The 27367-nt window shown below is 39.7% G+C and overlaps 2 protein-coding genes and 1 long non-coding RNA gene across 3 annotated transcripts in view; all 3 read left to right on the top strand.

Moving 5' to 3' along the window:
• The first annotated feature begins 55 nt into the window (after window positions 1-55).
• LOC119628372 (uncharacterized) lies at window positions 56-4433 on the top strand. The gene is made up of 2 exons (XM_038016681.2): window positions 56-574; window positions 1298-4433. The coding sequence occupies exon 2, from the start codon at window positions 1918-1920 to the stop codon at window positions 3517-3519; it is 1602 nt and encodes a 533-aa protein (XP_037872609.2). The 5' UTR covers window positions 56-574; window positions 1298-1917; the 3' UTR covers window positions 3520-4433.
• Window positions 4434-8678: 4245 nt separating this feature from the next.
• LOC134200426 (uncharacterized) lies at window positions 8679-9734 on the top strand. Its single transcript, XR_009975350.1, has 2 exons — window positions 8679-8977; window positions 9502-9734. It is a non-coding gene; the product is annotated as an uncharacterized LOC134200426 (long non-coding RNA).
• A 4897-nt stretch (window positions 9735-14631) lies between these two features.
• The window catches only part of LOC101739081 (ubiquitin carboxyl-terminal hydrolase 7), a 44721-nt gene continuing 31985 nt past the window's right edge, over window positions 14632-27367 (top strand). Inside the window, exons 1-2 of the mRNA XM_038016996.2 lie at window positions 14632-14861; window positions 17296-26565. The gene's annotated coding sequence lies outside the window, so the exon portion shown is untranslated. The remainder of the gene's footprint in view (window positions 14862-17295; window positions 26566-27367) is intronic.

The raw sequence follows: 27367 nt of genomic DNA on the forward strand, positions 1-27367 counted from the left end.
AACATTACACACCCTACCATGTATTTGACACAGAACATACATAAAAATATACTCTTTGTTTACTGTCAATTGGGAAACTTTTATTATTGTTTAGTCTGTGGTCGAATTGAAAATAGATAAGTAGATATGGTAGATAGTCTTTAATATTATTGATCTATAGTGCAGTTTTGGCGAATACTGTGATTATATTATCGAAATATAATAGTGTTTGGCAATAGAACCATAATAGTGTTTAAACTTATAATTTCAATTAATTATAGTCGAATCTCGACTACTGCGGGGCCACTAGTTATATTCAAAGCACGTACGATAACATGGCGTCTATCATTCCCATTCGTCCAATATCAGTCAATGCTCAGGCGTCGTTCTGACGTCACTTTAGTTCGGAACTGCAACGCCAGACAGTGTTATGTTATTCAGGATTTAGATTTTGGCTCGTACACACTGTTGTTTGAGGAGAATAAAAAATCGAAGCTAATTTATTTTAATTGTGGCATTGTGGTGTTGTACCATAATATATAGTATAACAGTAAAAGTACTTATACTAATTCTGCTGTTTTTATCGGAATTTCAAGTAAGTTAATTCCTAAGTATTCTTAACATTCTTTGTTGTGTTCAAACATGGCGGTGACGATGTTTCGAATAAAGATAAGTTTTTTGGCGTGACTTCTAATGAATTATCTTAAGGTTGCACTAAATAACATTTAACTGTTTAACTACAACGACTATTTACTAACAGCTCGGTACATTATCAATAAAAAAATATTATCTACGACCATTAAAAGTAATACTATACTACATATTTGCATTTCGTCAGTATCAACGCGACGTATCAGATGTATATGTAGACTCATTGAATATATTACATCTTTTAATAAAAAAAACATACGAAGAACATACTAGATATACCATTACATCTCATGTCGTATTCTTGTCATTTCTTTTCATTTACAATTTAATTCATTATTGCATTGCATTTTATTTAGTACTTATCTAGTCCATCACACTGCATGATTTTATTTTTACTCTGAACTCGAAATCCAGGTGGAGTGTGGCACCGCAATTCACATACGCCGAATCTTGTACTTTCCGAGTTCTACTCAGAGAAGATCGGTTGCTTGGTTGGAGCAACGAGGTTGCTTGTAAAGGTTTGATTCCCGCAATACCACCCGTGCAGGGAATATGCAGCGCATTAACCTCCGAGCCCAAAAAAATATTGCCCATGCCATCAGAAACATTTGAGTTCGTACAAACATGTCAAATGGGCAGATGTAACTTGGAATTTTTATGTTTTCAGATAATCTCAACCCAACCGGGATGTCTTTGAAGAATAGGTTAATTGCAAGTCTACAAAAACTAAAGGAATACGATTACACTGACGTAGACAAGGCAAGAGCTAGTGACGCGAAGGCCGAGAATGCCCTCAACTTAATATACCAGACCGCTTTAAAGAAAACAACTTTTACAACAGAAGAGAAGAAAATTGTAGGTTCTCTTTTATTTGATGCCATCACACCGATACAAAGCAACATAGAAGGAACGGCCTGCGAATACAGAACTAGATTAGATACCTCTGTGCTTATGAAAAGATCTGCAATACAATTCTTGATTGACGAATACGGGAAGTTTCCAGTTGAGAATTCTATCTTGGCTACAAAGTTAGAGGAAGCCGGCATAGCAGAGAGCGTTGAAATACTCAATGAAATTATAAATAGGTACTGTGATATGAGCGATTCTGACGAAGGCTCCAGTGACAGAGAATCGGCGGGATCCCAAGAAGTACCAAGGTCGCACATTTGGTGGACTGCGTGATAAATCAGCTTGCAACTATACAGGCAGAGTTGACGTATCCATTATCTTGCTAACGACATTATTCATAAAGAGTTGACATAGGTAACTAAATTGATATAATACAAAATGAATTTCATATCGAACGTACTGGATTCGATTCCGGTTGTAGGCCACGTAAAAGGAATTGTTCATTATGCCGTTGGAGATACAGAAGGAGGCAACAATTCTATGTATCAATCTACAAGGACATCGGCGGTCCTAGCAGGAGGAGCAGTTGGATGCCTCGCAGGACCGGCAGGAGCTGCATTGGGAGGCGTATACGGAGGCATGATTACAGACGGCTTGGTTTCTGCGGCTAAGAACGAGCCTGTAGGTATTTTTGAGTCAAGTGCAAATATAGGTAGAGACATTGCTTCAGGCAAAAATCCAATGGCTTCTGTGGGTTCCGTAAGTTTCAAAATCGCCATGGACGGTATAGGTGGCTTTGGCATGGGAGGAGTTTCTAGCGTTGCCAGTAAAGTCCCGGCGAAGGCCGTCGCAAAAACCATAGAAGGCACTGTAAAAAAAGCTGCTGCAACTATTGGGGAGGAGATGATTGAGAAGTCAGTGCAATTAACTGCAGAAGAAATGACAAAAATTGTGGCAAAGAAAGTGTCAGAAAAAGCCGTGAAAAAAGCTGTCGAAACTGCAGCAATACAAACACAAATGCTTCTGGTGTCTGCTCACGTCGGAGTAAATGCTAGTGAAAAAACCAAAGCTGAAATGCGTGCTGAAGAAGAACGTAAACAACAGAAACAAAAAGAAGAAGAAAAAAAGGCGCGTGAAAATCGCGATAAAAAAAATACTGGATCGTGGCAACCGCCACGCGAGAACAGAAACAATAAAGAGTCCAATGTTGATAATGAAGAGTCCGACGAGGAGGTATTTGAAAAGTTCATGAAATTACTTAAACAGCTCTTGAAGCTTCTCTACGGCAATAACAGAGAACCGTTCACAAGAATTTTCGAGAATTTATCACCAGGCCAAATAGCGTATTTGGTGAAAATAATCAGAAACCTTAACTCAACTGGAATTTTACAGATAGTGTTAGATTTTACATTAAAACTGTTTAAATTGTACTTTTCTAAAGATATCTCATTCACAAATATCCTGAGTATGTTAGAATTCGTCGCAACTTACATTGAAGACCAGTTGTATTTTATGACCAAAACCAAAGGTAAGCCGACTCGTCAATCAGATGCCGACCGAAATGAGCGTCGAAGGAACGCCATCAAAGAACTTCAAAACAAAACGGATATAATTCAGAAAATTGCTGATCTATTCAGACATTTACAAGCGGAAATCATAGCTGAAACGAGCGCGCCTAATATAATTTCCCCCTATTTTCGTGATATATTCTCAGCTGTGTATCATTATTACAAACACAGACGCGTGCCCGTGCCAGGCCATGAGAAGCTGACAGTCAAACAATATTTCGACTTGATAAGGATGGTAATTATAAAAATGAAAGAATCACCGGAATACAAAAAAATGCAGAGGGCCAGAAATGGAGCGACCCTCACTTGTGAAATGTACGTTGTCTTGTTCGGTAGGATGTTCAGAATCATTATTACTGTTCGAGATGGTAAAATTGTATTGAGTACCGCCTATGTAGTCAAGCGTATGAACTTTAATGCCAAAGAAGGCATTCTTTACATAAAATTCGATGATGGAGATGTACAGCAGTAATAACCTCAAACTTCATTTTAAAATAAAATAAAATAAAAAACGAAAAAAATATTGCTGAAGCAGTTTTATAAAAAAAAAAAAACATCATATTATTATACTTAATGTTGCTTGATTCATTTAAAGTTGTCAAAAGCATTTATTTTTAAGTTGCGTTTATTTACCTTGGTATATTTGAGTCGTCTATTATCAAAGGTGGCAATCTGTGCATTTGGACAAAAAATTTTTATTGATATGTCAATACAGATTGATTTGAATATAATCGTCTCCTTCAAAGAATACGGTTCAAAACCTGCATTAAATAAAGGTTAATAGTTAACCTGTTATTTATCTAAGATGTCGTTCCGAAGAGTTTTGTGACTGCCAATGGAATACAAAGTCAATAATTCGTTTTTCTGATTTACCAATCATTGTCCAAAAGTCAGATTGCCGGCTTTGATAATAGTCGACTCATTTATACGCAGGTATAGTATAGTAGGTTTATAGGTACATGTAGCTGGGTATATAGATAATAATATGTTTAAGTAAGTTTGTATGTAACGAAATCTATCACGTTATTTTTGCCGACTTGAAAACGTCCGATTAACCTGAAAAGACCGACTCGATCGAATTCTTCGATTACGACGAAGAGCGAATTATTCCATGGACACAGCCCACTGAGTTTCTCGCCGGGTCTTCTCAGTGGGTCGCGATTCCGATCCGGTGGTAGATTCTGCAAAACACTGCTCTTGCTAGGGCTAGTGTTAGAAATTTCCCTGAGCTTGAGCCCAGACTACCAGCGAATAGGTAGAGAATAAAAACAACAGGAATACAAAAAATATTAAATTCATTGTTAGTTCGGTTTGCTATTTAAACGTGTTTCTTTTTACTTTATTAAAATTGCTAAATAAAGCCATGTCCACTTATTAATCTCCAGATTGTTGTCTTTCATTTATTCATTGAGCGATTGATGATATGTGATTTATTATATAGTCGTCGTGGCCTAAAGGATAAGACGTCCGGTGCATTCGTGTTGAAGCGATGCACCGGTGTTCGAATCCCGCAGGCGGGTACCAATTTTTCTAATGAAATATGTACTCAACAAATGTTCACGATTGACTTCCACGGTGAAGGAATAACATCGTGTAATAAAAATCAAACCCGCAAAATTATAATTTGCGTAATTAGTGGTGGTAGGACCTCTTGTGAGTCCGCGCGGATAGGTACCACCGCCCTGCTTATTTCTGCCGTGAAGCAGTAATGCGTTTCGGTTTGAAGGGTGGGGTAGCCGTTGTAACTATACTGAGACTTTAGAACTTGTATCTCAAGGTGGGTGGCGCGTCTACGTTGTAGATGTCTATGGGCTCCAGTAACCACTTAACATCAGGTGGGCTGTGAGCTCGTCCACCCATCTACGCAATAAAAAAAAAAAGGGGGAATGATGGCAGTATCTTCGGAACCTTGCCTAAAGGGACTCCTTTTAATAATATGTTTTAGTTATTTTATTATATTATTATATTTTTTAAGGTTTTTATTTTTTATTTTATATACATAAAGAAAATATTAAATGATTTGGTAACAAACAAAAAAAGTTTTATTTGTGATTTTTTATTATTATGGCGAAACGATAAACGTTACTGGTGGGAGGACATCTTGTGATTCCGCACGGGTACTACCGCCCTATGTATTTCTGTCGCGAAGCAGTAATGTTTTGGTTTGAAGGGCGGGACAGCCGTACTGTGTACTGTTAAAAGTGAGATCTTAGAACTCATGTCGCAATGTGGGTGTTTTTTATTTTTTTCCCCACCTATTCGCTAGTATTCTAGGGAGCTATTTCAGCTACACCAGGACTGGTAGGTGAACTCACGAACTCAACCTGAGATAATTTGCTAGGACTGGCCCCAGTAAGAGCAGAGCTTCGCTGAATCTGCCACCGGATTGGAAACGCGACCCACTGAGAAGATTCGGCGAGAAACTCAGTGGGCTGTGTCTGTGGGTCAGTTTTACTCGCCGAAGCCTTCGTAGCAAGCGACGGGTTCGACTAGAACGATGACCGGTGCTTGAGGTACCTGAAAGCACCGTTAGTGGATCGGGAGGATCCGAAATGACGTGTGTCGTAACACTCATGCCTAATCCCAATGCAGCATGATAGGAGGACATGCAGCGCCGACCACACCTAATGTGGGATAAGGACAAGACGAACGCCTATCTTATCTTTCATATCGGTAAACACGATCGTTTGTCGGCGAAACTGTAGCCCACACCGCATGGTTACAGTACGGCTTACTGGTAAATACTGTTTGCTGATATCAGTATTATAATACTCAGATACCGCCACTGTCGGTCGATTCCCCAGTCAATCTCCAATAGTCTCATTTACGATTCCTATCTACGACGGGTGTTATTCTAAGCCAAGGCACATTTTTTCAACGACCTTGATAACCGATTAATGATATCATCCTACTAATACGAGTATTATACAAAATACTTTGTTTTCAAAAGCCAGTTAAAATAGTACAATGATTGGAATCTCCTTTTAAGCGTGCAAGCCTGTACTAGGGAAATGTGATAGTTTGTAAGAATGTATGGATGTATTTTTGTTACTCTTTCACGCAAAAATTACTGAATGGATTTCGATAAAACTTTACAGTGATATAGCTTACACATCAGAATAACACATGGGCTATAATTTATAAAGAAATGGTGTGAATTATCCAAATTATAACGATAAGTGTCAAATAAGTAGCAAATAAAATCTACCATCTGCAATCTATTCTACCGTGCGCTGCAAAACCGTTGGAGTTAGAAGTATATATTGTATTATGGAAATGTTTATCTTAAATAGTTCTACAAAAAATCCGCCATTATCGCCAAAATAGTGAACCAAAAATGCTATAAAAAATGATAATTTATAAGCGTACATTTAGTAGTCATAAATTGATCCTTATATGGAAATAAATACGTTTATTGCATCTGGTAAATAAAGCATACAAACTTTGTTTTTTTTTTCATTACGTCATTTGCAATAATAAAAATAAATACAAACTATGAATGTAATCTAAATGATAAAAATTATCTACTACTATATTGATTTTTTTTCCAATAGCAGACGTTCATTTGATGATATGTACTAGTTTTTTTTTATTTCTTAGATGAGTGGACGAGCTCACAGCCCACCTGATGTTAAGTGGTTACTGGAGACCATAGACATCTACGACGTAAATGCGCCACCCACCTTGAGATATAAGGTCTCAAGTATAGTTACAACGGCTGCCCCATCCTTCAAACCGAAACGCATTACTGCTTCACGGCAGAAATAGGCAGGGTGGTGGTACCTACTCGTGCGGACTCACAAGAGGTCCTACTACCAGTAAACTCGAAGAACAAAGAGGAATAAAAAAGGAATTGCAGATGTGCTTGCGAAGATGGATGGGCAATATTTTATTTTTTATTTTTATTTTCCAAGAAAATCGCGGAATGGTTATCACCGAATAGTGTCCTACAGACGGTAAAAGGAGTAGAAAAAGCAAGGGATGAGATGGGAGAATGATATAAAGTTGATGTCCAGTCTCAACTGGAGGAGGGTTGCTAGACAACAAAGGAAGATATTATAGGAGGTCTAAGCCAAGAGACACACTGAACTGAGAGACATTATTTAAAACATCCAAAAAATAAATCAACGATCCTAAAAGTCCAAAGAATAAAGGGCTCATTGATTGATTGATTGACCAAAACTCGTGGGTGCAAACTCGCCTTTAAGCATCATTAAACTTAAACTTAAAAATATTAAATTTAAATAATAAAGATTTGAGAATTGTGGATTTGATTTGCTGTCACCTCGACTCAAGCCAACCTGTTTTGTTCGTATTGTCTTTTTGAACGAATGGAAATTTGTCCATTGCTATGATCTGTAGGGTAGACAGTGACATACGCCAACGCTACAGAATTCAATTTAAATTGACTGTAGCAGTACGCGAAGAGCGAAGTTGTGTTCATTTAGTGCTCGTAACGAAGTTAGTGTTTGCCGGTACCCACTGCAGGATAGCCGTCGGAGCACCATGGTTCCTGAGGAACGTTGATCTCCACGATGACCTGGAGCTCGACTCTGACACTAAGTATCTACAGTCGGCATCATTGCGCCATTTCGAGAAGGCGGCACGACATGAGAACCCTCTTGTCGTGGCCGCTGGAAACTACATACCCGATCCTGTAGACGGAATGGTAAACAGTCGACGTCGCCCAAAGAACGTCATTACGGATCCTCCCGATCCATTAACGGTGCTTTTAGGCACCACAAGCACCGGTCACCGTCCTCGTCGAACCCGTCGCTTGCGACGAAGGGCTCGACGAGCGAATTAACCCACAGACACAGCCCACTGAGTTTCTCGCCGGATCTTCTCAGTGGGTCGCGTTTCCGATCCGGTGGTAGATTCTGCGAAGCACTGCTCTTGCTAGGGCTAGTGTTAGCAACACTCCAGTTTGAGCCCTGTGAGCTCACCTACACACGTTAGGGTGAAGCTGAAATAGCCTCTCAAGGCTATCAGCATAGGTAGGGGAAAAAAAAGCCGGTACCCATCTCAAGGCAATTGGATTCATTTAACAAAATGGCCGTCTCAATTGTGTTGCTAAAAGCGATATGTCATCGCACCAAATTGGAATTCGTTGTTTCTCGATAGAAATGAACAAGATCGTGTCACGCACCAACATTCCCGTCCCGTCAGCCAGTGGTCTATCGAATGATTTAAAATCAAAATGGCATTCTTATAATAACGGATCTAGTATACGGAGACTTTGAAATGTAAACCAAGTAACAAACATTTAAATCTGTCTCAGTTGTCGCCTCTAGCGTTAAATAAATGACTTTCTTTCTCTTAGTTCGCCTCTCGAAGATGTTTACTCGAACAGTTTGAGTAGAAAGTGTGTCAACTGACACTTGTGGTCTCGGGATCATGAAGAGATGGTCACACAATTTCCTTAGAGATATTAATAATGACGATTGAAATTTTCCAAATTACGAATAGGGCTGATACGAAAATTTAAATTTTAAATTAACACGTTCACTGCGGAACAGGCCCAAATCAGCCTGCCGCGGAATTTCACCTGGTGCGGACGAAGAAAACTATGTCCCTCTCGCTGGTGCGGAACGATTATCTCAGGTGTTTGTAAAGGTACGACAAAGACAAATATATATTTGAGATTGTGGTCAAAAGTATAGGTGTTCCCTATAAAAACATCACGGCAGGCCTTTATCGGCCTATCACGCACTGACGGTAAAAAATATCAACTCGGTGCGGGAGGAGGCCAATTGTGGCCCGCCGTCCCAACAGGCTGTTGGCGGCCCGATACCGCACAGAGCGCCCGCCTCGCCAGTTAGTGTTGGGCAAGCTATCGGAACTGACGTACGTCACGTTTTTTTTATTCCTTTTTATGTTGAAGGTGATTCCTTCTGTTTCGTGTTGACGACGTTCTACCTCTGCAACAGGTAACTATTGTCATTATTTTTTACACATTACGAGTGCTTAGGTGGCTGTGCATGGTCTTCGAGCATGAGCTTTGGTTTGACTCCGTTTATTTTTCTGCGAGCAATGTATGGCGTTTATTGCACTACTCCTTGTATTAAGGTATGTTATGACACTCTGTTTACTTACTCAATAACACATGAGTTGTTGTTTCGGGTCAGAAGGCTGCATTTAACATGAAAATAACGCTTCAAGTCTACTATATAAGGCCCTGTATTATATGTACATATTTTGTTTTCACAAGCTTAACAAATAGAGTGGTCTTAAAATTGCAGAAAACAAAGTTGTATCACCTTATCTTGTAGCATGTTGTGTTTAATTTTACCCATCAAAGTGTGCACTTTGACAACGCATGGTGATGAGATTTGCCTATTTCAAGACCTATGTTAACTTTTTCATTTTATTTGAGAATCTATTTAATACACAGAGAGCCCTGTAGTCAAATTCATAAGGTAAATGAATCACAGAATTTAAAAAATCATTTCAGGAAATCAAGTAACACCTACGGCCGATCATATCCTTGAGATGAGCGGTAAACGGCGAAATTGTGTAGGGTGCTATGAAAAACTGCGGGAAACCATGAAGAGTTCCGAGGTGAAAAGGAAAGTAAAAAAAATTTAAACATACTGCAGAATGTGCAAGCAAAATCTTTGTGCGAAATGTTTTAAAGACAGCCATTAATAAATAATTAAATAAACAATTTTTATTTCTTTACTTTAATTCTGTTTTATTTTCGATATCCCCTTGTTTTTGTCTTTCCCATCACTACTAAAAATACTTTCTAGTGCGGTTCTGGTCGATATCGACCCGCCACTTTCCCTGGTTTATTTCTCATTTTCTGTTCGGCAAATCCCGGGGCGAATCAAATCTAAAGAAGTTGGGTTCAAGGTTTTTCCAACAGTCCAAAAACTGTTCACCTACATCATGTTTTCGCAAAGTTATAGCAATTTAATCTAACCTTGTGCTGACGTGTCGAAAAAGACCTACCACGCACTGGCGGAAAAATCATTGGGGGCACAATTTGGCCCGCCGCCGCACCAGACAAAGGTTTAAGATTTTACTTGCCGCAGCGAACGTGTTAATCAATGTTCCTTTCATTTTGTTTCGATTTCAATGTCATTTTCATTAAATCCACAATTTGCGTGGCCTTCCTATCGGAACTATCGCTGTTCAGGGGTTTTTTTTTTGTTGCTTAGATGGGTGGACGAGCACACAGCCCACCTGGTGTTAAGTGGTTACTGAAGCCCATAGAAATCCTATCCCCTCGCCTATTTCTGCCGCGAAGCAGCAATTAGTTTCGGCTTGAAGGGTGGGGCAGCCGTTGGAACTATACTGAGACCTTAGCACTTATATCTCAAGGTGGGTGGCGCATTTACGTTGTAAATATCTATGGGCTCCAGTAACCACTTAACACCAGGTGGACTGTGAGCTCGTCCAGACATCGAAGCAATAAAAAAAACCATCTACAACGTAAATGCGCCACCCATCTTGAGATATAAGTTCTAAGGTCTCAGTATAGTTACAACGGCTGCCCCTGCTTCAAACCGAAACGCATTACTGCTTCACGGCAGGGGTATAACCTGATCTGACTCGCGTAGCAGCCAGCCACCGTCGATGTCCTATACACATCCTGATAAAGCTACTTTATTCACTCTCGCTGCTGTTGGATGCTGCTAGTTCTAACACTAGCCGTTTCCAAAGCAAAAGTACTTGTCGCAATAACTCAACATGAAACTTAACCCATAGCATAAAGCCGCTGAGTTTCTTGCTGGACCTTTTCAGTTTGCTCACGTTCCCGTAAATCCACAAATTCCTCCCTACCAGCTCAGTCTTAAAGTTCGTCCACATGTCCTGGTGAAGTTGGAAAGGCCTGCCTGCCTGCCACTTGCTTTAAAAACCACGCACGGGCCGATAACTGCCGCCAATCATGATTCTACAATTACATACTTTCAATCAACAACCAACAAAGAGGCTACAATGTTTTTGCGCATCTTGGAATCACATACGTCGTTCGTGGGAGCGTTTGTATAATACATAAACTTGGTTAAACAGGATTAATAGGTCTGTCTACGAGAAACACGAAAGATTGATTCTAACTAGAAGTTATTCATAAGTTTGGAGACCTTAACTATTTTCTTCGATTCTGGCTCGGAGTTGGTGGATGAAAACGAAATTCGAAAGCGTTCAAAATCAATTTGATAGAAACGATTGTGATAATAACAACGAAAGATCACAAAACCGATAGACTAATTCGGTGTTACTGCGTGCTCTATATAATATGTTCATCGCGATTTTTTTTTTATTGCCCTTGTAGGCAGACGAGCATACGGCCCACCTGATGGTGAGTGGTTACCGTCGCCCATGGACTTCAGCAATGCCAGGGGCAGAGCCAAGCCGCTACCTACCACAAATGAATGAAAGCGATTCTGCTCGTAATGTTTTCTGTATGTGCAAGTAAGTTGTACGCTGTTTTCAATTTACGTTTAAGCAGCAGAGATGTGCTTGAAAGGATCTGCCTGTGGCAGAAATGGTGGTGGTAGGACCTCTTGTAAGTCCGCACGGGTAGGTACCACCCCACCCTGCCTATTACTGCCGTGAAGCAGTAATGCGTTTCGGTTTGAAGGGTGGAGCAGCCGTTGTAACTATACTGAGAGCTTAGAACTTATATCTCAAGGTAGGTGGCGCATTTACGTTGTAGACGTCTATGGGCTCCAGTAACCACTAAATATCAGGTGGGCTGTGAGCTCGTTTACACAACACACAAATGTTCCTGGACCACAAACTTGAGAAATGTGAAATTTCAATTTGTTTTACACGAATCGCACTCGGGTTAGTTTTGCAGTCTCATCGAGCCGAGCCTCTACATATTAATTCTATCGCGATTTCTATTCAACAAATTCGATTTACTTTCTACTTTTACACTCGGAGGAGAGGTTTAGGAGTGTTTCACATGAAGTGAAGATACCTTGAGAATTCTATAGGATAAGTTTATACGGCTGTGTGATTTACGACAAAGGAAATATCTTCCACCGAGCGCGTGATATTTTGCTCGCTAGACCGACGGTCCGAATGGTGTTGTACGGAACTTGGTTTTTTTTTTATTGCTTAGATTGGTGGACGAGCTCACAGCCCACCTGGTGTTAAGTGGTTACTGGAGCCCATAGACATCTACAACGTAAATGCGCCACCCACCTTGAGATATAAGTTCTAAGGTCTCAAGTATAGTTACAACGGCTACCCCACCCTTCAAACCTAAACGCATTATTGCTTCACGGCAGAAATAGGCAGGGCGGTGGTACCTACCCGTGCGGACTCACAAGAGGTCCTACCACCAGTAAATATTGGATATATTAATATTATGGATTATAAAATGGATATATGCAAACTTGTCTTAAAAATGTCATTAACAAGATTCAAGTGTCCGTCAAATATTTTGTGTTCTGTGATGGCTACCGCCACACTCTGGTCAGTTCAGGCAACGGTTGGCTCGCCAAGCCTCCCCTTTGGGGGCTCACCCGATATCTGTCAAGACTATTCGAAAGTATATTCTCTAAACTGGAACGCATGACTGTACCACAGCAGAAATAGGCAGGCTGTTGATACCTACCCGTGTGCGCTTACAACTCACCCTACCACCACCAATGATTGTATCAATGAAAACGCTCCTACCGATTCTCTGGTTGATCACTTAGTGGTCCTTATGAAACCCACGAAAAAATATGGGCTGGTTGTATTTATTCTAGGTATGTAATTGAAAATATTAGATACGACTTAATGTTATAATACTCATAAATAAGTTGTTACAATGTAACCGTATAATTTCTGATATTGCTTATCAGTCTCTGAGGAAATAACAAACTTAACAATAAAATATGGTTCAATAAATAATTCAATTTGCATATCAGCAGTTTTAAATATAAGTGTTGATTCATTCCACGCACCGGTCGCATGAGTATAATGTAATCCACAGATCATAGAAACACAGTTGTTTCTATAATCTGTGATGTAATCAAAGCAAGAATGTAACTGAGGTCTCATTCTGAATGTACTCTTTCTCTTTCACACGCCTTTGCGATAAGAGCGCTGGGCGCGGCGGTTGGTAAGCGGTTTGGCTGTGCCCCTGGCTTTCCTCTTCTCCTTTTTTCAGTTAAAAAAAAAGTCGTGGCCTAAAGGATAAGACGTCCGGTGCATTCGTATCTAGCGATGCAACGGTGCTCGGATCTCGCAGACGGGTCTTCTTCACAATCGTGTCACTCTTGACAGAGTGGTCGTGATCGTCATGTAGTGTTGGAAGGGGCAAACTTGATGCGTCTCACGATGTCCCGCCATCTCTCCCTTCTCGAGGCCATTCTACTGCACTCATTTAGGGGACCTCCCACTGCAGTTTTAATTTGGTCGGTCCACCGCATTGGTGGCCTCCCGCGCGGTCTTGTACCATCAACGCTTCCCTGTACAACGAGGCGTTATATGGACCGGCCATCTCGCCGCGAAACGTGTCCGAAGAAATCCACCATTCGAGACTGTATTATAGCAAATAGGCGGGTAGGTACCAATTTTTGTAATGAAATACGTACTTAACAAATGATTCCACGATGAAGAAATAACATCGTGTAATAAAAATCAAACCTGCAAAATTATAATTTGCGTAATTACTGGTGGTAGGACCTCTTGTGAGTCCGCAAGGGCAAGTACCACCACCTTGCCTACTTCTGCCGTGAAGCAGTAATGGAATTTACGTTGTAGATGTCTATGGGCTCCGGTAACCACTTAACACCAGGTGGGCCGTGAGCTCCATCATTTATCTATGCAACAAAAAAAACAACAACAAAAAACATTAACGCGAAAATCGGACCAGAACATACGTTCTTTTAATCTTTGTTAATCAAGCCTTAAGTCCAAGGAGGAGACGTGAAGGAAACAAATATAGTATTTTTCGACACTATTAGTACGAAAGACTTATCCAAAATAACATAACTTCAGCGTGATGATCAGAAGTGCCTTCACAGGAATCGATTCCCAATACTTATTAGGGTTTATAAGATCCCAAAAAGCGGAAAATAATTATTTAGTGCATAAGGCACCAGCAATATGGCCGGTTTGAGAAAAAAATAACCAAGACCGCATAGATGTGTCAAATGTTTCTTACAACTCATGAAAAGCGACTGTCCCAATAAACTCCATTATGGTCCCGCATAATGTTGGCATAAGTTCCTGTCTCGATAGTTCTTCGAGTCATACCCTGGTTCTCTTATGCTTTCAGATGCGTCTTTGAATCGGTTGAGAGAGTCAATGTTCCAGACAGGGGAACCGCCTAATTCGGTTAAATGGTTGGGCATGGATTCGGATGGCAGATTAACTTGAAAAGTTCTTGTTAAATCCAAAAAGGATACACAGAATTTTAGATTCAGAGTATTGGCTTCTAGATAAGTCGCGGCTCTGTTAAAAATAAGCTTCTGATTTCGAAAACAGTTGTAAAGTCTGTCTGGACTTACAACCGTATACATATTTCTGTCCATTTGCGAATTGTCATGTGAACGCTTTTGGCTATAAATTATATTCAAAGCACGTATGATAACATGGCGTCTATCATTCGCATTCGTACATATAATATCAGTCGATGCTCTTTTGAATGCTCAGGCGTCGCTCTGACGTCACATTAGTTCGGGACTGCAACGCCAGACGGTGTTATTCAGGATTTCGAGTCTGCCTCGTACACACTGTTGTTTGAATGGAATAAAAAATCTAAGCTAATTTATTTTAAATGTGGCATTGTTGTGTTGTACCATAATATATGGTATAACAGTAAAAGTACTTATACTAATTCTGTTGCTTTTATCGGAATTTCAAGTAAGTTAATTCGTTATTCCTAAGTATTCTTAATGTTCGTTGTTGTGTTCAAACATGGCGGTAACGCTGTTCCGAATAAAGATAATTTTTTTGGCGTGACTTCTAATGAATTATCTTAAGGTTGCACTAAATAACATTTAACTGTTTAACCACAACGACTATTTACTAACAGCTCGGTACATTATCATTAAAAAACTATTATCTACGAGACTACGACCATAAAAAGTAGTACTATTTGCAATTCGTCAGTATCAACGCGACGTATCAGATGTATATGTAGACTCATTGAATATATTACAAGTGTTTAAAAAAAAAAAAGAAAATATTTCGATGTAGTACTAAAACGAAAAAAAAACTTCAAAATAACCCGTTGATTTATTTTTTTATTACTAGATGAGTGGACGAGCTCACACCCCACCTGGTGTTAAGTGGTTACTGGAGCCTATAGACATTTACGACGTAAATGCACCACCCACCTTGAAGTATAAGTTCTAAGGTCTCAAGTATAGTTACAACGGCTGCCCCACCCTTCAAACCGAAACGCATTACTGCTTCACGGCAGAAATAGGCAGGGTGGTGGTACCCACCCGCGCGGACTCACAAGAGGTCCTACCACCAGTAATTACGCAAATTATAATTTTGCGGGTTTCATTTTTATTACACGATGTTATTCCTTCACCGTGGAAGTCAATCGTGAACATTTGTTGAGTACGTATTTCATTAGAAAAATTGGTACCCGCCTGAGATTCGAACACCGGTGCATCGCTCAACACGAATGCACCGGACGTCTTATCCGTTAGGCCACGACGACTTCTAATTTATTACATTGTACTTACACTTTATATGATACTCGTTTAAAAGCTTATCGGGAGATTTAGCTATCAATTTCTCAGACGTCCGTGACAACGAACACCGCAAGGTTCGTTCGGAACGATGAAAATAATATAATGATTACAAATTAATACGTGAAGCAAAAACTTTGTATCCATTTTTACGAAAATTGCGCGGACGGAGGAGTATGAAATTTTGCACACTTATAGAGAATATAGAGAAGAAGTGCACAATGCTAATATTTTTTTAAAATAATGCATAAATGATACATTAAATCAATAAAGAAAACATTACACACACTACATACAATGTATTTGACGCACACACGCATGCATACTATTTATTGTCAAACTTTTGTTCTTGGCGTCTGTTGTCAAATTGAGAATAGATTAAATATTGTTGTTAATATTTTTACAGTGTAGTCTTAGCGAAATTTGTGATTATAGAAGTATAAAATACAATCATAATAGTGTACAAACTTACAATTCCAATTAATTATAGTCGAATTTCGACTACTGCGGGACCTCCAGTGATTACAAAAACGCAAGATTAAACCGTAAAAATTAATTTTAATTACGTCTACGACTTGAGAATACCGAAGAACATTCTAGATTTACCATTACATCTCATGTTGTATTCTTGTCGTTTCTTTTCATTTACAATTAAATTCATTATTGCATTGCATTTTATTTAGTACTTATCTAGTCCTTTGTCTTAGTCTAGTATTTCGAACTAGAAATGCTCTGCTTCTACTTTGAAAGTTTATTTTATTTTGGGGTGAATTTTCAAAAAATCCTTTCTTGGTGTAAGCTCTAGCATAAAAGTATCAACAGCAAAAATCTCAAACTTATTGCGTCAGCGGCTGTGGCTCTGCGTTGATTAAAATCAAGTAATTGTGTATGCAAGGTTTGACAGATGTATACTTTAGTTGTTTACTTCGGTAAAACTGAGCTAATCCATTTAACAACCATATGTGTTTATATTACCGGAATGAGTTGCATAAGCTGGTCTTTTAAAGAGCCGTTAAGGAACCGATAATTTGTTTCTGTTTTGCTGACGCACCACATACCCGGGTGGTGGATTATAGTATAAGAGGATTAAGAAAGGCTGGTTTGAAAATAAATAAAACAATTTTGAATAAGTTATCGAAGCAAAAATCGAACGCCGCTTAAAATTCGCTATACGTGGTTTTTATTTATAGAACCAGTCTTAATACTTACGGAATGCTAAGAAGTTTAATGTAAACAAATTGTTGAACTGGTACATGTGGGAAATTTCAATTTTATACTCGGGGCGGTCTCTTTAACTCCAGTGCATGATTTTATTTTTACTCTGAATTCGAAAACCAGATGGAGTGTGGCAGCGAAATTCACATATGCCGAGTCTTGTACTTTCCGAGTTCCTACTCAGAGAAGATCGGTTGCTTGGTTGGAGCAACGAGGTTGTTTGTAAGGGTTTGATTCCCGCAATACCACCCTTGCAGGGAATATCCAGCGCATTAACCTCCGAGCCCAAAAAAATATTGCCCATGCCATCAGAAACATTTAAGTTCGGACAAACATGTCAAATGGGCAGATGTAACTTGGAATTTTTATGTTTTCAGATAATCTCAACCCAACTGGGATGTCTTTGAAGAATAGGTTAATTGCATGTCTGCAAAAACTGAAGGAATACGATTACACTGACGTAGACAAGGCAAGAGCTAGTGACGCGAAGGCCGAGAATGCCCTCAACTTAATATACCAGACTGCTTTAAAGAAAACAACTTTTACACCAGAAGAGAAGAAAATTGTAGGTTCTCTTTTATTTGATGCCATCACACCGATACAAAGCAACATAGAAGGAACGCTCTGCGAATACAGAACTAGATTAGATACCTCTGTGCTTATGAAAAGATCTGCAATACAATTCTTGATTGACGAATACGGGAAGTTTCCAGTTGAGAATTCTATCTTGGCTACAAAGTTAGAGGAAGCCGGCATAGCAGAGAGCGTTGAAATACTCAATGAAATTATAAATAGGTACTGTGATATGAGCGATTCTGACGAGGGCTCCAGCGACAGAGAATCGGCGGGATCCCAAGAAGTACCAAGGTCGCACATTTGGTGGACTGCGTGATAAATCAGCTTGCAACTATACAGGCAGAGTTGACGTATCCATTATCTTGCTAACGACATTATTCATAAAGAGTTGACATAGGTAACTAAATTGATATAATACAAAATGAATTTCATATCGAACGTACTGGATTCGATTCCGGTTGTAGGCCACGTAAAAGGAGTTGTACATTATGCCGTTGGAGATACAGAAGGAGGCAACAATTCTATGTATCAATCTACAAGGACATCGGCGGTCCTAGCAGGAGGAGCAGTTGGATGCCTCGCAGGACCGGCAGGAGCCGCATTGGGAGGAGTATACGGAGGCATGATTACAGACGGCTTGGTTTCTGCGGCTAAGAACGAGCCTGTAGGTATTTTTGAGTCAAGTGCAAATATAGGTAGAGACATTGCTTCAGGCAAAAATCCAATGGCTTCTGTGGGTTCCGCAAGTTTCAAAATCGCCATGGACGGTATAGGTGGCTTTGGCATGGGAGGAGTTTCTAGCGTTGCCAGTAAAGTCCCGGCGAAGGCCGTCGCAAAAACCATAGAAGGCACTGTAAAAAAAGCTGCTGCAACTATTGGGGAGGAGATGATTGAGAAGTCAGTGCAATTAACTGCAGAAGAAATGACAAAAATTGTGGCAAAGAAAGTGTCAGAAAAAGCCGTGAAAAAAGCTGTCGAAACTGCAGCAATACAAACACAAATGCTTCTGGTGTCTGCTCACGTCGGAGTAAATGCTAGTGAAAAAACCAAAGCTGAAACGCGTGCTGAAGAAGAACGTAAACAACAGAAACAAAAAGAAGAAGAAAAAAAGGCGCGTGAAAATCGCGATAAAAAAAATACTGGATCGTGGCAACCGCCACGCGAGAACAGAAACAATAAAGAGTCCAATGTTGATAATGAAGAGTCCGACGAGGAGGTATTTGAAAAGTTCATGAAATTACTTAAACAGCTCTTGAAGCTTCTCTACGGCAATAACAGCGAACCGTTCACAAGAATTTTCGAGAATTTATCACCAGGCCAAATAGCGTATTTGGTGAAAATAATCAGAAACCTTAACTCAACTGGAATTTTACAGATAGTGTTAGATTTTACATTAAAACTGTTTAAATTGTACTTTTCTAAAGATATCTCGTTCACAAATATCCTGAGTATGTTAGAATTCGTCGCAACTTACATTGAAGACCAGTTGTATTTTATGACCAAAACCAAAGGTAAACCGACTCGTCAATCAGATGCCGACCGAAATGAGCGTCGAAGGAACGCCATCAGAGAACTTCAAAACAAAAGGGATATAATTCAGAAAATTGCTGATCTATTCAGACATTTACAAGCGGAAATCATAGCTGAAACGAGCGCGCCTAATATAATTTCCCCCTATTTTCGTGATATATTCTCAGCTGTGTATCATTATTACAAACACAGACGCGTGCCCGTGCCAGGCCATGAGAAGCTGACAGTCAAACAATATTTCGACTTGATAAGGATGGTAATTATAAAAATGAAAGAATCACCGGAATACAAAAAAATGCAGAAGGCCAGAAATGGAACGGCCCTCACTTGTGAAATGTACGTGGTCTTGTTCGGTAGGATGTTCAGAATTATTATTACTGTTCGAGATGGTGAAATTGTATTGAGTACCGCCTATGTAGTCAAGCGTATGAACTTTAATGCCAAAGAAGGCATTCTTTACATAAAATTCGGTGATGGAGATGTACAGAAGTAATAACCTCAAATTGCTTACTGGTGGTAGGACCTCATGTGAGTCCGCACGGGTAGGTACCACCGCCCTACCTATTTTTGCCATGAAGCAGTAATGCGTTTCGGTTTGAAGGGTAGGGTAGCCATTGTAACCATACACCTTAGAACTTAAATTTCAAGGTGGGTGGCGCATTTACGTTGTAGATGTCTATGGGCTCCAATAACCACCAGGTAGGATGGGAGCTTGTCCACCCATCTAAAAAAAAAAAGGAAAAAAAAGTAAAAAAAAATTAAGAAAAAAGGAAAAAAAATATTGCTGTACTTAGCAGTTTTATAATCCTCATATACTTAATGTTGCTTGATTCATTTAAAGTTGTCAAAAGCATTTATTTTTAAGTTGCGTTTATTTACCTTGGTATATTTATACGTAGGTATAGTATAGTAGGTTTATAGGTACATGTAGCTAGGTATATATATTTAAGTAAGTTTGTATGTAACGAAATCTATTACGTTATTTTTGCCGACTTGAAAACGTCCGATTAACCTGAAAACACCGACTCGATCGAATTCTTCGATTACGACAAAGAGCGAATTATTCCATGGACACAGCCCACTGAGTTTCTCGCCGGATCTTCTCAGTGGGTCGCGATTCCGACCCGGTGGTAGATTTTGCAAAACACTGCTCTCGCTAGGGCTAGTGTTAGAAATTTCCCTGAGCTTGAGCCCGTGAGCTCCCTACCCGCCCGCGCGTATCTGTAATAGCCGATTCCAGCGAATAGGTAGGGAATAAAAACAACAGGAGTGCAATAAAATTTTAAATTCATTAGGCGTGTTTCTTTTTACTTTTTTAAGTAGGTACATATTTAAATTCTATGTTTTATTGCTAAATAAAGCCGTGTGCACTTATCAATCTCCAGATCGTTGTCTTTCATTTATTCATTGAGCGATTGATGATATGTGATTTATTCTATACATTCATTTGGTTTGTGAGGTTACTAGAATAGGTAGGAAACTGCTTCTGCAGCTCCTACCCATATTTTTTTATTGCCCTTGTAGGCAGACGAGCATACTGCCCACCTGACGGTAAGTTATTACCGTCACCCATGGACTTCAGAAATGCCAGGGGCAGAGTCAAGCCGCTGCCTACCTTCTGGTCGTACAATTAAACATTTGTAATATAAATAGAGCTGCCATTATTTCAATACATCTAAACTATTTGGGAACTATAGCTATTGATGGTGGGCTAATAAATTATTGGTTTCTACGTATATACGGGTGTTGAGAAACATTAATTCAACACCACAGCAACACCGGTAGGTAATCATCTCTAGTACGATCGATGGTGATTAGTTTATTGCGCAAATAAATACACAAAATAAGAATTAAACAATGCATCCATTCGACCTTCAAACGACCAGTTCGCAGGCAAAACAAAATGGCGTCACATATTGTCGAAGAAATTGATGAACAAGTTTTACTTGTGATTATTATTTTTTACTATGGCGAAACGAAAACAGAGACAGAATTAATAATTGTAGGTATTTTTGGAACATTATGTTTTTTTTATTGACTAATATTAACTGGATTACTTTTCGGAGCCCATAGTCGATCATCTTCAGACTTTTAGTACCTAAAATGTCTCACGAATTATTATCACGTATCATTGATTACGCGGTAGAGATTAATAGCACTATTCCTGCATAGGTAGATGGAACTGCGTTTCACCTATTGCAAGCTCTAAATACCTACTAAACATCTCGGTTCCCATCTATGCCAAATAGAAAAGATGATGAGCTCAAGGCACGTGAAATTTGAAACTGATATTGTGTTCTACGAGACAAGGTCGAAAGATATAATAATATTATTATATCGCTTCGTTTTATACAACAGTTTTTTTTTTAATCGAAAGGAGAATTTACACACAATAACTAGAGTTAATGTTAATGTTCCCCTGAAATATTCAGATACATTATTAACAGTAAATCTTAACAGAAGCGCTACAGTCCCATCGGGGATTAGCCTGGACTAGATGTAAGGAGCAACATCAAGTATATGGGACTAGTTGAACAAGTGCATAGCAAATTATTGCTGGAAGCCTCGCCGAAATAGCACTAGTTTAGGAAGTGGAAATGATATGAATATAGCAGTTTTTAACAGAGTGAAGGTGCTGGATTGAATCGATGTGTGGTAGTTTATGGCGCCGTTTTTAAATTGCTTCCACTTGCGACTATTCTTCTTCTTCTTCTTCTTCGCCGCTTTCTTCATTGCTGAAGGTTGTGTCCCTGAAACTTAACCGTGGCCTGTCTCGTGAGCTGTTTCCATCTCGTCCGGTCCTCAGCTTCTCGAATGGCGGTTGCGACTGGCAGCCCAGTTAGGGCGGTTATTTGATCACACCAACAGCTAGGTAATCGGCCGCGGGGTCTCTTTCCTTCTACTTTGCCCGTCACAATCACTTTGTCCAAGTTAGCTGACTTTTGGCGGGCAATATGACCGAAGTAGCTGAGGATCCTCTGGTAACAGATTATTGAGAGCCTGATTCGGATGCGAAGCTGATCCAGGATAGATTTATTTATCCTCTTGGCCGCCCACGGAATTCGGAGCATTCGTCTCCAGCACCACATTTCAAATGCGTTTATTTTCTTGCGTACGGATGCCCTAATTGTCCAGGACTCTGCCCCGTAGAGAAAGATTGAGAAAACTAAGGTTCGGACGAGTCTCATTTTCGTGATGTTAGAGATTTGGGGTTTTGCCATATGATTATGCCATACGATGAACTCGCTAACGAATTCTAGATCTGATAGATTTCCAGTTCTAGAGAGTTGACTGGTCCTGTCCACTATCATGACCTTTGTTTTGGACTTATTAACGGAAAGCCCCACCAAACCACTCTCATACTCTATTCTATGGAATAGGTCAGCAAGTTCCTTCTCAGATGACGCGAAAAGCGTGGTATCGTCCGCATATCTCAGATAGCTAATTTTCATGCCACCGACTGAGATGCCCCCCTCCCACTCCTCTAAGGCTTTCCTCATTAAATATTCTCCATACACATTGAAAATAATAGGAGAAAGTATGCACCCCCGTCGCACACCTTTTTCCGGCTTAAAAGGTCCCGAGATGACGTCATTCACTCTAACCATATACACATCATTCCGGTAAAGGCTAGCGATCAATGATACTAGATGTTGAGGTACGCCCATTTAATTACCTCCCTTTCAGCGGACACTTTTTGATACTTTGACATGGTGCTCCTTACTGTTACCTTCCATGGCTTGGACAAGCAAATCAGCTTTAAAGAGCGTTTATCGTGAGGTCGCCCTAACAGATACTTCATTTCAATTTATTTATACTGATTGTGAGATAAAGCAATTACCAAAGGTTTTTTTTTATTGCTCTTGTAGGCAGACGAGCGCACAGCCCACATGATGGTGAGTGTTATTAGTATTGGAATTTAACAAAACGGTCGCGACCATTACCTATAAAATATTCTCAGGTAGCCACACCAGTATTTATCCGCATTCTGACTCGCCACAAATGACATCCGCCATGTGAAGTGGACATGACCACTCATATTAATATGTATATACTCGTACATATCTGATGTGTGCATACATAATCACAAAACGAACAGTGCCAGAATCGTATAAAAAACTAATGTTCATTTATAAATTCTGTTGTTTGTAAAAAAATATAACAACGATACCGTGAACAAACTTTCTCGATGTGTTTGAATTGTTTGGTCACTGAAGCAATGCGTGCGTTAGAATATTCTCTATCGCTGTAGGTACCTACTCAAGAGTAGGAGAGAGTACTTGAGAAAGCTTTGCGGGAGAGTAATGTAAGATTAGCAAGCTGAAGTGGCAATGGGCCGGACATACGTGTCGTAGAACCGATGGCCGATGGAGCAGACGTGTTCTGGACTGGAGACCGCGTACCGGTAAGCGCAGCGTTGGGCGTCCCCCTGCCCGTTGGACCGATGACTTGCGGCGATATGCTGGGAGAGATTGGATGCGGAAGGCGGAGGATCGTTCATTTTGACGGACTATGGGAGAGGCCTACATCCAGCAGTGGAGAGATACAGGCTGAAAATGATGAATGTAAAAGAATAGAAAATACTTCTTTAGGCAGGAAGCCAGGATCGCTTATCCGCCTCTACTGATCAATATCCGATTAGATTATCATTTAAGAAGTGCATACGGAAAATATGCGAATGTTGAGATGGATTGTCGAGTGACAAGATAAGGAATGAGTATATCAGAGGAAGTGTGAAAGTAGCCCCGGTAATTAACAAATTAAAGAGCGGACGGTTAGCGTGGTATGGACATGTGATACGTAGAGAGAAGATGCATGTGACTAGGAAGGAGATGTATGGAAACGGTAGTGCAAGGTAGAGGGGGAAGAGGTCGACGGAAGAAGACATGGATGGAGTGTGTGAATGACGATATGAGAGAGAGGGGAGTAGATTGAGATGACGGCTGATAGAAGAGAATGAAAGAGAAAAATTACCTGTGCCACCTAATGGGATAAGGTGAAGAAAAAAAAGAAGAAGATTATCATTTAAGATTCTTCATCCGTCGCAGTACGTGAACGACGGTTCGGTGTTCCGAGAGTGCTGACACCGTCTTAAATTGGTATCTATGTTAAGTCTGTTGTTTCAAAAAAAGGTCGTAAGTCTATAAGTAGCGCCTTTGGTCGGTAGCGACTTGGCTGTTACCCTGACATTGCCGACGACGATGACCGACGGTGACCACTCACCTACAGAAGAACCGTATGCTTCATCCATCAACGTCTATCTGATGAATAAGGTGGTTGCTCTAGGGCTATTAGTTGAATTTTTGGTAAAATTTCGTTCACAACGATAGTCTTTTGCAAAAGCGCACTACGGGATCCGAACACCGTTGCATCGCTACATACGAATGCACAATGTCTTATCCTTTAGGCCACGACTACTTCAAAACTACTACGTGTGAGTCCGCGCGGGTGGGTACCACCACCCTGCCTATTTCTGCCGTGAAGCAGTAATGCGTTTCGGCTTGAAGGGTGGGGCAGCCGTTGTAACTATACTTAAGACCTTAGAACTTGTATCTCAAGGTGGGTGGCGCATTTACGTTGTGGATGTCTATGGGCTCCAGTAACCACTTAACACCAGATGGGCTGTGAGCTCGTCCACCCATCTAAGCAATAAAAAAAAAAATAAAAAAAAAACTCGTAGCATGTCCTTAGAGGCTCTTTCTTATACGATTGAGTTTTTGTAGAAAATTCAGTACCATTGTGACTAGGTATAACTAATTTATGTGTATTATCTAGGAGCCGACCGGCATTATATTTTATATCGGAGTGATTATTTCTATTGGTACATACCGACTCACGCAACACAAAAAGTTTGGCGGCTATCTCTCTCAAACCTGGATTTTCAGTCACTATTTCTTACATATGTGCGATGTTAACATTCACTTCAGACGTTGGTAGCCTAGCAGAGCGAGGCAAACATTCCATAACATCTCGACCGATTCTGAACGCTTTATATACGTCATAAGCACTTATTATTGATCGAAGCTGCACGTATTTTTGATAAATGCGATCCACCATAAGCATTCTGTAACATTTTCAGTGACTCCGAACGCGAAATTACATTGACCATGCAAAATTTAAGACAAACACTTAGTTTGATGTTTTGGCCATTATTAAATTCACAATACACACTAGATACTATTTGTCTAAAACAGCGTTGTATTTAATTAAATTAACAGATGCAACTTAAACTCCGCGCCAAAATGGAAAACAGTTGTGCCAACCTAACGAAAAAAAAAGAAAAAAAAATCAAAAAAAGTTTCGAACCATAAACAAATCCAGATAAAAAAAAAGATGACAGAATGTATCGTTCATAATGTCAGAGACCACATAACGTCGTGTCAGATGCCGGTCATTTAGGAGCAATTAATTACGTGCGATTTCATTACATCCCATTGTCGAACCGGATACACTTTCGTAGTACCTGGGAATCAAGATTTTATGTTCATTGTTACATGATGTAATTACCATTTGTTCCGGTATCCAGGGGCGCCATTTTAAATGTCTGTTAATATAATTTTAAAAGCGTCATGTAATCGTGCCGTTTATTTTTGTTTTTGTTGGTCATCCAAAACCATGATTTTTTCGTTATTGCCCAAGCAGGCAAATTGCTCGAGCATACGGCCCACCTGATGGTAAGCGGTTACCGTCGCTCATGGACGTCAGCCATGCCAGGGGCAGAGCCAAGCCGCTGCCTACCGCTAAAGTGGTGGTGATGGTGCTTTTGAAGTTGTCCTGATATGAGCGCGATATGAGCACGTATAGGCAGCCTTCTGTATTTCTACCGCCGTCATCCATTCTCGTTCGAAGAGTGGGATAGCCACTGTTCAATATAACATAACTTCGACTTCATATCTCAAGATGGGTGACGAGATTCACATCTATGTATTCCGGTAAGCGCTAGGTGGACCATGAGCTGGTTTCTTACTGATGGTAGGACCTCTTGTGAGTCCGCGCGGATAGGATAGGACCCACCACCTTGCCTATTTCTGCCGTGAAGCAGTAATGCGTTTCGGTTTGAAGGGTAGGGCAGCCGTTGTAACTATACTGAAACCTTAGAACTTATATCTCAAGGTGGGTGGCGCATTTACGTTGTAGATGTCTATGGGCTCCAGTAACCACTTAACACCAGGTGGGCTGTGAGCGCGTCCACCCATCCAAGAAATAAATAAAAAAAAAATGGCCCACACACCGAGAGCCAATAAAAGACGACGAAGACATTAATAATAAAGTAAATGACTAAGAATTCTAAAACGAATATAATCTAGTTTCATACAAATAGTTTTTTCATTTAAATTATAAATTATGTTAACGCCTACGAAATTATAAGGAGCAATGTTGAAATTTTTATTTATGTTTACCTACACCATTCACACTTAAAAAAATAGCCGTAACAAACTAACTTGTGCGCAACGTAAAAATTAAGAAAAAACCTGTATAAAGAAAATACAAGCTCAAGATCGATTTGGAAGTTTTATTCAAGAAACCCAAGCATCCAACAAGTAGGAATTTTAATATTACTAGTGGTCCCCCGGTAGTCGAAATTCGACTATAATTAATTGAAATTATAAGTTTGTGCATTATTATGATTCTATTGTCAAAGACTATTATACTTCTATAATGACAGATTTCGCGAAGACTACCTACACTTTAGACCAATCTTAATAAAGACAAACCATATTTAATCTATTCTCAATTTGACCACAGACTTTAAGCAATAAGAAAAGTTTGACAATAAACAAATAGTATGCATGCGTGTGTGTGTGTCAAATACATGGTAGTGTGAGTAATGTTTTTTTTATTGTTTTAATATATTATTAAAGCATAATTTTAAAAAATATTAGCACTATGCACTCCTTCTCTATATTCTCTATAAGTGTGGGAAATTTCATACTCCTCCGTCCGCACAATTTTCGTAAAAAGGGTTACAAACTTTTTGCTTCACGTATTAATATATAGACAGTATGTGAGCGTGAACAAAGAGAACTGGTGTATTTTTTCATGGAATTGTGCATAAACGATTTACGATTGTTCAATGTTCGCGTTAGATAGCGGTTATTCGGTGCGGCCAACCACGTAAACGGTACATAGCACCGGCGCAATCATTCATGCGAAATTCTAAGGAACTAGAGGTCCCGCAGTAGTCGAAATTCGACTATAATTAATTGGAGTTGTAAGTTTGTACACTATTATGATTGTATTTTATACTTCTATAATAACAAATTTCGCCAAGACTACATACACTATAAAAAATATTAAACAAAGACAAACAATATTCAACCTCAATTTGACAACAGACGTCAA

The sequence above is a fragment of the Bombyx mori genome, chromosome 17, assembly GCF_030269925.1.
Source record: "Bombyx mori chromosome 17, ASM3026992v2".
In the NCBI taxonomy this organism is placed as follows: Eukaryota; Metazoa; Arthropoda; class Insecta; order Lepidoptera; family Bombycidae; genus Bombyx; species Bombyx mori.